The following is a 10,447-nucleotide window of genomic DNA, read 5'->3' as shown; positions in this document are numbered from 1 at the left end:
ATTACGCCACAATATGCACCATATTGACTTAAGCGATTTGCAAGCTGGGTTGCCTCGCTCCTGTGTTTACCCCTACGTTCCCGATTGTTCGGCTATGGAGTAAAGGGAGCACCTCTGCGATTGTCACAATCGGGTCATCCGAGCCGGACCTCAGACTGGGTGAAGCCGAAAGCTAGCGCTCTTATAGTTTTCAATGATGGTCGGCACACAACCGAACTCATGAGTACAAAAAATCTATTGCACAAGTCTCATAATAATAATGAGCACCGAAGAAAGGTATCGGTGGGGATACTATTTTCTTCGAAGATGCTTCTTACACTTCGCAGTAATATAGCATAAGTTCCCTGAGCGCGCTTTGTCTGTTACAGCCTTATGGCCTGATTGCCTGGTTATTGGAAACACCATCGATATTCTCGACAGATGGAGTACATAACACTTTTCCGTCCTTGACCGAAGAGGGAGAAACCGACGGTCGGTTAAGACGCGTTTAAAGTTCGGTTGAACATAGATATGATATAAGTACCTAGGTACATGCAATCATTCTTTTACCCAAGTCACTTGGGGCTCTTAAATGAGCCGTTATTCTTCTTAGTCATTGCAAAGTTTTATTTTTATTATTATTATTATTATTATTATTATTATCTATCACTCCTTTTTTCGATACAAGTGTGTGATCACTAGCCGGGGAGCCTAATTTCTCTCTCAAAGCCGCTAGAGTTTAGTTTGCTAAACTGGCCTAATGAGAAGTACTCCGCCCTCGGGATAGGAGGTTGATGCCGTAGGCTGACCCGCTTGAAGTCTTGAGATAGGATGTATCATGTTAAAGCACGACAGAAGCACTTCTTTTGCTAAGGCCAATTTTCGGATTGGCACCGAACACTTGATCTTGTTCGGACGTCAAGTTTTTACTGACGTTTTTTGGTTTTCCAAGCTTATGGCACTTTTAAACTATTTGTGTGTTTTCAGCACAAGTCTCGCAGTGCAACGCCAGACACCTTTAGAGATTCGGCAAAAACATTCTCGGATATTGCTATATATGCATCGGTTTCGAATTGTGTCTTCGGTCAATAGTTGGGTTGCCCGGCTCCTGCGCTTGCCTCCTACGTTCCGCTTTGTTCGGCTAGGTGTGCAAAGGGAGAACCACTGCGATTGTGCTTCCAGCTCACATGGTTAAGCACCTAAGTGGAGAAAGCCGAAAACTGACTGTCACAATAAGCGTAAACTGGTCAGCGATCCGATGACGGTGTTAAATGACGGGCCATTCATAACAATGGCCGAAGTGTTTACGGCTTGACCTCGACTGTCGCCGAACACTACCGGGGGCTATTAACTGGCCTCCCAAACTAAATCCTTGATATTTTGCTCTTACATTGGAGCTGAGGTTTCATGATCATGCTTAGCATGACAACCCAAAGAAAGGAACCGATAGCGGGACTATTTTCTTTGGAAGACATTTCTTCTGTTAAACAGTAATATAACATATCTCTCTGCGTACCTTTGTTTATAAAACCGTATGGCCATATTGCCTTGTTTGTTGTAAATCTTTGCCCTCATAAAGGCTTTATAAAGTAGGACAAACACTCCTCGGCTATTGGCCGAGGAGGTGGAAGCCGATGGTCGGTCAACAAAGTTTTATACAATGCGGATCCGAGCATTAAATGACGTAAAGTACTTGGATACATAGAGTCATTACATATAATTTGTGATTTTACTATGGATATCAATCCTTAATTCGGCCACTCGTGCCCACATTAAGGCTCGGGGGCTACTGGGCTTTGGGCTTATTATTTACAAATATTAAAGGGGCACATCGATCCTCTGATCTGGTGTTGCCACCCGACCAGTGTCTCGGGGGCTACTGCATTGCCTGTCCAATGCAGAAAATTTTAAGTGTAATACAGTTTCCGAGGAGATTTTGATCCTCAGGTTGGTCGGCCGCACCCAACCTGAGTCTCGAGGACTGAGCACGCCGCTTTTAGTGTCCCGAAGTATTCTGCCAAGTTAGGACTTGATCCTCAGGCCGATTTTGCAAATCAACCTGAGTCTCAGCGGCTACTGGGATCAGCGGTCTTACGTCATCCTTCAGGTGCATCTCGGGTTTTAGATTGATACCCACCTTGAGGGCTACCGGCTATATATCTCGGCAGAGAATAAGTTGCACCAATAAAAAATATTGACAAAAATCGGCCCACATTCGGGGTGGTGCACCACCTCGGAAGCAGTCCGGCATAAAGCTCGGGCGCTAGTGGTTGGCTCCATAGAGGGCATTTCCGGCATTAAGCTCGGCTAAACTCCTTCAAACTTCTTTGAACCAAGGTGATTTACAACACCTCGGATACAGTCCGGCGTTGGAGCTCGGATACAGTCCGACGTTGGAGCTTGTATACAGTCCGGCGTTGGAGCTCGGATACATAGTCCGGCGTTGGAGCTCGGATACATTCCGGCGTTAGAGCTCGGAAGCGGTCCGGCGTTGGTGCTTGGCTGCAAAGATACCTTGAATGCAGTCCAACGTTAGAGCTCGGACGCAAGAGGACGCTGCCGCCCGGGAACAATTTCAAACCCGAGGTGTGGCATAAAAATAACAAGGCATTAATAAAGGCCGGAAACTTACAGGGGCTCCTCGGATACCCGACGTGTAAACTCATCGAATGCATTTCGGCGATCCTCAAGATCGAAGGTGAGAAGATTTGTTGAACTACTTTTCAAGACCGACAACCAAAGATGAAGAACAGTTCAGAAGAATCGAAAAACGTCACTAACTTGAAGACCGGTTCAGGGGGCTACTGACGGTGTCCTGGACTAGGGGGTACTCATCACGTCATCTCCCGATCTGTTAGATCGGGCCGAGGACTCCCATGGCCGTATACTCATGGGCCAGTTCGGACAGCTGCCGCATACAAGAAAGATTCCACAAGACTTGGCAATCAAGACAAGGACTTCTCCTCACCGGCGTATTCGGCTAGGACTCTTGTTATCCTAGGCCTCTGGTGCATTATATAAACTGAGGCCAGGCTAGTCGATAGATGATGTACAACAACAATCATACCATAGGCTAGCTTCTAGGGTTTAGCCTCTACGATTTCGTGGTAGATCAACTCTTGTACTACCCATATCATCAACATTAATCAAGCAGGACGTAGGGTTTTACCTCCATCAAGAGGGTCCGAACCTGGGTAAAACATTGTGTCCCCTGCCTCCTGTTACCATCCGCCTAGACGCACAGTTCGGGACCCCCTACCCGAGATCCGCCCGTTTTGACACCGACAAGCATCTACAGTCAGGCGCCTCAAACCCTTCTTAAATATCTAGACGGGCCGTCCGGTTATTGATCGGTCACGTTTTTTCTCGGTCCAGACGGACGCCTCAAACAGGCCTCAAACGCCGGGCTGACCGGCACCCCTTATATCAAATTCAAATATAGGATGGATATGGGGTGCCCGGGCACGCCTGCCACGTCGGACTGACGAAGGCGTTCCAGCCGGAAACGCCCTCAAACCCGGCGGTCCGAAACTCGTCTCCTCTGGCGGACTGGTGGCGCAGGGTAGAGCAGCCCTGGCGGGCCGCGTAGTGCCTAGCCCGGCTATTTAAACAACCGGCGACACTGAAACTCTATCATCCATCCACATTTTCCTCCTCATGTTCGTCGTTGCCGCCACTTTTAACTTTACCCATCCACCTAGTAGCCATGCCCCATGTTGTCGGGTGAGTAGCGAGCCATTTCTGACACCGGAGCACCGACTCGAGCTCCTTGAGCAGATCCGGACTAGGCGCGAAGCCCGGATCACTGTAGGGTTACCTCCGGATGCAGTGCATCCGGAGGTGGAATTTGAGGATGGGGAGGAGGAGGAGGATGTGAGGACGCTGGCAGGAGATGGAGGCGGAGGAGGCGGAGATGCTCGCCTACATGGATAAGGTCGAGCAGGAGGAGGATGAGCCGGAGCCCTTCTACCTGTCCGTCCAGCCGGCGCCCGACACCATCGTCATGGACATCTCTGACGACGAAGAGTAGTTAGGGTAGTACGTAGAATTTCTTTTGCATGCTTTATATGAATTTAAGAAATGAAATATGAAAGAGGCCAATGCAAAATGGCTAATTTGAGACGTGAACGGTCATTGTCCGCGGACGCATCCAGTCGCGTCCATGGGCGTTTGAGGGACCGGATTTGCAAAGTTTGGTTGTAGATGCTTTAACACACCAGAAAGAAGTCGAGTACTACTATCATTCCTTTGAAAAGAAAAAAAGAACAGACAAGCATGGATAAAATTAAGCGCTACTGTTGGAGCAGCTGAACTGTGGAATAAGAAACTATTGCTGGTGCAGGGATAAACAGAGGCCGATGAATAAATCAAAGACGACATCCCTAACTGCGAGCCGACCTATCAGTTATTCAGTCGAGTCGAGCAGGGAAGGAAGGGTCTCTGCCTCGGCGATCGACGTTTCCGCGAACGCGTACGTACGATCGACCACACAACACATGCATGCAGAAGCAGCTGGCGAGCCCGATCGACGCGAGCACGCAACGCAGCGACCACAACAGCCACAGGTGACAGGTGTTGCGTGGCGTGGCTCGCGATCCGGGAAGGACCGGCAACTGTAGATCCACGAGGGGTCACAACGACGACAAGTGAATGTAGCCGTAGCCGTAGCCGGCCGATCATTGCACGGCTGCCGCTGCCGGGACTTAATTTCTCAGCGCTCGCATTGAGTAGCCGGCCGGCGGGTGAGGACGACGTACGTCTGATCGTCTCGGATCTCGAGTAGCTACTTCTTCACTATGGTTGTAAATGCCTGTGTGAAGGTCTGCTGAATATTCTTTCACTGTCGCTGTGCCTAAACTCAATAAGGTGGTTAGTAATGAAACCAGCTGATATCTAATATCTCTCCAACCGATGATCGATGTCTCGTCCTAGAGTTGACTGAAAGAACTTAAGAGTGTGAGTAAAATGTTCATATTGACCATCTCTTTTTCCACAGGCATGGTACATCCCCATCGATGTATGGCATGCACGCACAACATGTTGAACGAAAAGTGTAAATCTCCAAGAAGAGCTAATTGCCCTGCTATTTTTCTTGACTGCATGTATCGACAAGTCGAATAAAGCATGCCATATTGAACGATTATGATTCATCCTTTGCCAGTGGGCGGCAAACAATATGAATTGTTAATGCTTTACCGCAGCGTTTCAAAAATCTTGCTTTCGCACCATTTTTACAAAAAAAATCTCTACAATAAATTTTAAACAATTTATTATGCGGCCAAATGGGTAGGTGACTATATTACTCATAAGTAAAATAGCACTGAAAGAATAGAAAGACAAGTATTTTAAGAAAAAATGAAGAAAATAAAAATATGTATAAATTTTATTTAGACTAGAAAAAGGGTCTGTGCATTGCAACGGGAGAAAAAAAAACATAATCTTCAATGGCCATAACCACATTTTGCTGTATCACCGAGATACACTATCACTCTCAATTTCGTGAAATCATGAACATATTTTAAACTCGTGGACATATTTGAAATCATGAACAATTTTTTTAATTCATTACACTTTTACAAATTTTCGGACATTTTCTAAAATCAATTCATGAACATTTTATATTATTTGCAAACACTTTTTAAAATTGTAAAAAACAAACAATTTTCTTGAATCGGCAAACATTTCTAAAATCGACGAACAGTTTCTGGAAATTGGTGGAACCATTTTTAAAATTTACGAATAATTTTTTGATTTAACGAACATTTTTTGAAATTGGTGGAACCATTTTTGAAATTCACGAATATTTTTGATTTAATGAACATTTTTTTGAATACATGATCGTTTTCTAAATCAATGACCATTTTATGAATGATAAACTATTTTGTAACTCACGAACAGTTTTTGAATTTCTAGGATACTTTTCCATTCATGAACAGTTTTTGAATTAGCAAAATTTTGTTCAATTTCATTAACATTTCCTAATAGTTAATACACGAACTTTTTAAAAATCATGAACATTTTTTTAAAGCACGAATTATTTTTGAATAAGCAAACATTTTTTTTACAAAATCGCTAATAGTTTTGAATCCACAAACATTTGATGATTCATTAAACATTTTATTTCAAAATTCTTATTTTGTTTAATTTTAGAAACTTTTTTAAGTACCAAATTATTTAAAGTAAAGAAAGAAAAAGAAAAAAGAAAATTTAAAAAGCAGGCCGCCCGGACATGGGCGTGCTGCGTCTCCTTGCAGTGCGCAGAGTGTAGTATAGGTCGTGACTGCATGGGCCGGCTAATGCAAGGATTCCATTGTGTGAAATGTTTTTTAATCATTTATAGATGGCATCAGTGAGTAATATTTTGCAACTTTGAGGGCAATTTCGATGACGTGTCGCTGGAAGTAATAGCCCATTTATTATTTGGTTGAGGTAGAGATTTTTTACATCAGTATTTTGTTGAGGTGATTTTTTTGCATCAATTAAAAATATAGATATGTATAAGTTATTTTATGAGTACATATGTATATCTAAAAAGGCTTTCACTCCGCTTTATAGATAAAGCCCAACAGCCAACAAAGTTCGTCCACAACACATACACGCACAGGTCTGACACGGCAAGAAGTCAAAAGGGTTAATGCTGAGGGCACAACTCAACAAGCCCTGAAAAGCAAAAAAAAAAAAGGCATGCACACGGAGGGTGCTGCACAACATCTAGTCTGGCTCCGGTGGGGGGGGGGGGGGGGGGGGGCGGGGGCGCCGAGCTGAAGGCCATCAAGCGAAGGTCGGCGATGAGGTTGTTGATGACGTCCCGATCCTAGGAACGGCTAAGCGGCCGCCAGAGCTACAAGTATTCACATATTTTAAAAATGGCGTCAGTAGCACGTCGAAGAGGGACTTTCTGAATGACAAGCTTATTGCGAACAGTCCAGAGTGTCCAGGCGAGGATCCCAACGCAGAGCCATCTGATATGGCGGTAGCGAGGGGGGAAGCATGGATTTCCGCAAGCAGTTCAGGGAAGTTGGTGTTACACCACTGGCCCCCAACAGTCTCGTGGAAGTAGGACCAGAGGAACTGGGCCGTAGGGCACGAGAAAAAGATGTGGTTAGCATCCTCCACCGTGTCGCACAAGGGGCACATCCCATTCCCAGGTCCATTACGCTTACGGACCTCCACACCCGTTGGGAGGCAGCCGTGAATCCATTGCCATATGAAGATCCGGATCTTTAAGGACAGACGGATATTCCAAATCAAACTAAAGGGTTCAGGAGCCGTCAAGAAGGCGGCCGCGTAAAGGAATTTGGTGCACACAAAGCCAAGCCCACAACTAGCCAGACTGAACTCAACTGGTCCATCTAAGAGCCCGGATCAGGATATTCAACCAGGCCATAAAGACCGGCCTAATTAGTACATAAACACATGGCCGAAGAGACATCTTGTTCCGCGAGTTCCGTGCAAAAACTTTCCTCCTCATCAATCAAATACTACTACCTCCGTTCCATAATATATAAAGTGTTTTTGACACTGCATTAGTGTAAGAAACACTCTTATATTATGAGACAGAGGGAATAGTAAATTACAGTAGGATAATCTAAAAAAATTACAGTAGGAAAAGAAAAACTTTCCCCGTCGTTTCGCCGCCAATTACAGCCACACTCACCCACCACGAGGTGTACAATCAGAGATTCGTCCCGTGCCTCACCCTCCCACCCCAACGATTTCGTCGAGCACCTCGCGGGCAAAGCAGGCGGACGGCGGACGGACAAATCATGGAGGAGAGCGGCGCGAGCGCGGCGGCCGTAGTCCCTCGGCTGTTGGCGGCCAAGGAGGAGTCCGGGAAAAGCTTCTCCGACATCGCGGCCGAGACAGGGCTCACCAACGTCTACGTCGCGCAGCTGCTGCGCCGCCAGGCGCAGCTCAAGCCCGACATGGCGCCCGCGTTCCGGGCGGCCGTCCCGGCGCTCACCGACGAGCTCGTGGAGCTCATGATGCGGCCGCCTTTCCGGTCCTACCACCCGCACATCGTCCACGAGCCCGCCATATACAGGTGCCTACCTCGTGCCGACCGCCCAGTCTTGTCCCACTCCCAAGGCCCTTGTAGTTTTATCCCCGAATTCCATCTCGAACTCGGTGTAGGGGGCGCGCGATTACTGCCAGCTACTTCAAACACTAACTATAGCGCATGATGTTGTAAAGCAAAGTGGTACCTTAAATGTCAGCGAGAAAATGGAAGAATATTGGCTCTTCTGCTGAATCTGAATGAAGACATGACGAGGGAGGGAAAGTTGCTAAAATTCCGCAATGTTTCACAAACAGCAACCTTCTACCATCCAGCTCTTTGGTATTTGTGTCAACTCTAATCTTCCATTCTTTGTATAAACTCAAATGGGATGTTCTGTACCCAAGTTCTTACTCAAGGGTAGAAGAATAAATTTTACCATAGCCTGTTGATAGTTTTGAGTCTTGATACTGATGCCTCTGTCTTTCCTTGGAATCTCTAGCTTCTGTACTTTGCCTGTTGCACTTGATAATCCACTTTGTTCTCAACAGTCTGGCACAGTTGTACCATGCTGTTTTTGTCCAGAGTAGGTGTATCACTGTTTTTTTATTGCTAATCACATCGGTTTAGCTTCTTTTGTTCCAATTTATCCGGATGGCACATTATTTCCTGGTTGCACATGTTTCATTGATGCTTCCCCTGCGCACAAATGTTTCACTTAATTATTGGAGTGAAGGTACATTTCACTGAAATTCATGCTACAATATTGTAGAATTGCGTTGTTACTAACTTTGTTATATTATAATGTACGCAGATTGAATGAAGCTGTTATGCATTTTGGAGAGAGCATCAAGGAGATCATCAATGAGGATTTTGGTGATGGAATGTAAGAAACCGACCTATATAGTATTATGGAGATTGCAAAATTGATCTGTCTGTCTTACTATTACTTTCAATAATCTTTCCATGTCTTATTGCTTTATTTAAATGCTTTCAATTGCAGCATGTCGGCTATAGACTTCTACTGTTCAGTTGACAAGATTCAAGGGGCTGATGGAAAAGATCGTGTGGTGGTCACATTTGATGGGAAGTATCTGCCTTACACCGAGCAGGTCTGTTATTTTTTTTGGAGGTTTCTTTTGTTCTGATAAGCCAATGATGCTTAGTTTATATTCATGGGTATACTGAAGCAAGTGCCTTCTGTACGGAAAATTTTGGAACATAATGATGTGTTTAGCTGCATTCATGTGTTCCTGCCAGTGATCCATTAGTAAATATGACTACCAGTGGATATTAGTAGATAGTTTTTTTTAAATAGGATATTAGTAGATAGTTATTGAGTGTGGAGGCAGTTAAAAACTAATTATGATAATCGTTTTATGTTTTAAATCATGATTTATCACACTACTTGCTCATTTGAATTTAGCAAGCAGTTCTAAGCATACAATTTATTTTTCCACATATGCAGAGATCTGAACATATGATGTCAAGATTGAACCGGAATGCATCTTGAGATGGCTGGTGTTACGAAGAGGATGTATGTTCATGGTGTAACACATTGTGTATTGCCTGATTCTACTTTGGACTTGGAAAAAAAATGAATAATGGCTTTTCTGGCATGAATGACCGACAAATAAACGAACTGTCTACATGTACGCAGAATAATTTGTTAAAAATGCGGTTTGTATCATCATTCTTTGTTCTACTTAGTGAATTATATTTTTCATGAATTTAGCATGCGGTTTGATGTGCTGAAATAAAAATGTTTTCCCTATGAAATTTATTTGGTGGAATATTCATCGTGTGCCCTTTGACCCCCGACATGAAAATATTAGCTGTGCTTGGACCATGCCGTTGAGATGACAAGTGTTAAGTCATGGCTTTTCGGAATTGGTTTGGGGAGGTAGAAGATGATGTTGGATTGTTGGGAACAAATTTCAGATGAAAGATCGCCATCCATGCTGCTGTTAGAAACAGTCCTGACTGGGAGGTGGAGTTTCTACACCCAGGAGCATGTGTGAACAGTAAGATAAAAAAATCAAAAAAGGTTCAAAAAAATCTGAAATTTATTTGTGGCATACTTTCACAAATGCTTGTTGTGCATGCAAAATTTCATCACAAAATCACATTGGTGAAGGCGTGGTAAAAAAAACAAAATCGATGCTCTGAAAATGTTACTTACAAAAGCATTTTGAAGCTTCAATTTTTTTTGGCACGACTTCCACCAATGTGATTTCGCGATGAATTTTTGCGTGCACGACAAACATTTATGAAAGTATGTCACAAAAAAATTCAGAGTTTATTGAATTTTTTCTATTTTTTTATTTTACTGTTCATCCCAGAAGCATTTGCTCCTGGGTGTAGAAAGGCACTTTCGTTCTGATTGAGGCTTTTTTTTCTTTCAAAGAAGGATTGGGACGTACCTACAGGATTGGCTCTCAAGTGCATCTCCTCCCCGTGGGTGAACAGTAG

The 10,447-nt window shown here is 44.3% G+C and overlaps 1 protein-coding gene across 1 annotated transcript; it reads left to right on the top strand.

Moving 5' to 3' along the window:
• The first annotated feature begins 7,637 nt into the window (after positions 1-7,637).
• LOC125506229 (cyanate hydratase) lies at positions 7,638-9,668 on the top strand. Its single transcript, XM_048671092.2, has 4 exons — positions 7,638-8,023; positions 8,790-8,861; positions 8,979-9,087; positions 9,444-9,668. Exons 1-4 carry the CDS (start codon positions 7,746-7,748, stop codon positions 9,486-9,488), a joined length of 504 nt encoding a protein of 167 aa, XP_048527049.1. The 5' UTR covers positions 7,638-7,745; the 3' UTR covers positions 9,489-9,668.
• The last annotated feature ends 779 nt before the right edge of the window (positions 9,669-10,447 follow it).

The sequence above is a fragment of the Triticum urartu genome, chromosome 1A (genome assembly GCF_056163025.1).
Source record: "Triticum urartu cultivar PI428250 chromosome 1A, HENAU_Tu73, whole genome shotgun sequence".
Classification (NCBI taxonomy): Eukaryota; Viridiplantae; Streptophyta; class Magnoliopsida; order Poales; family Poaceae; genus Triticum; species Triticum urartu.
The sequence above is the reverse complement of the archived record's forward strand: the minus strand, read 5'-3'. Positions and strand labels throughout refer to the sequence as shown.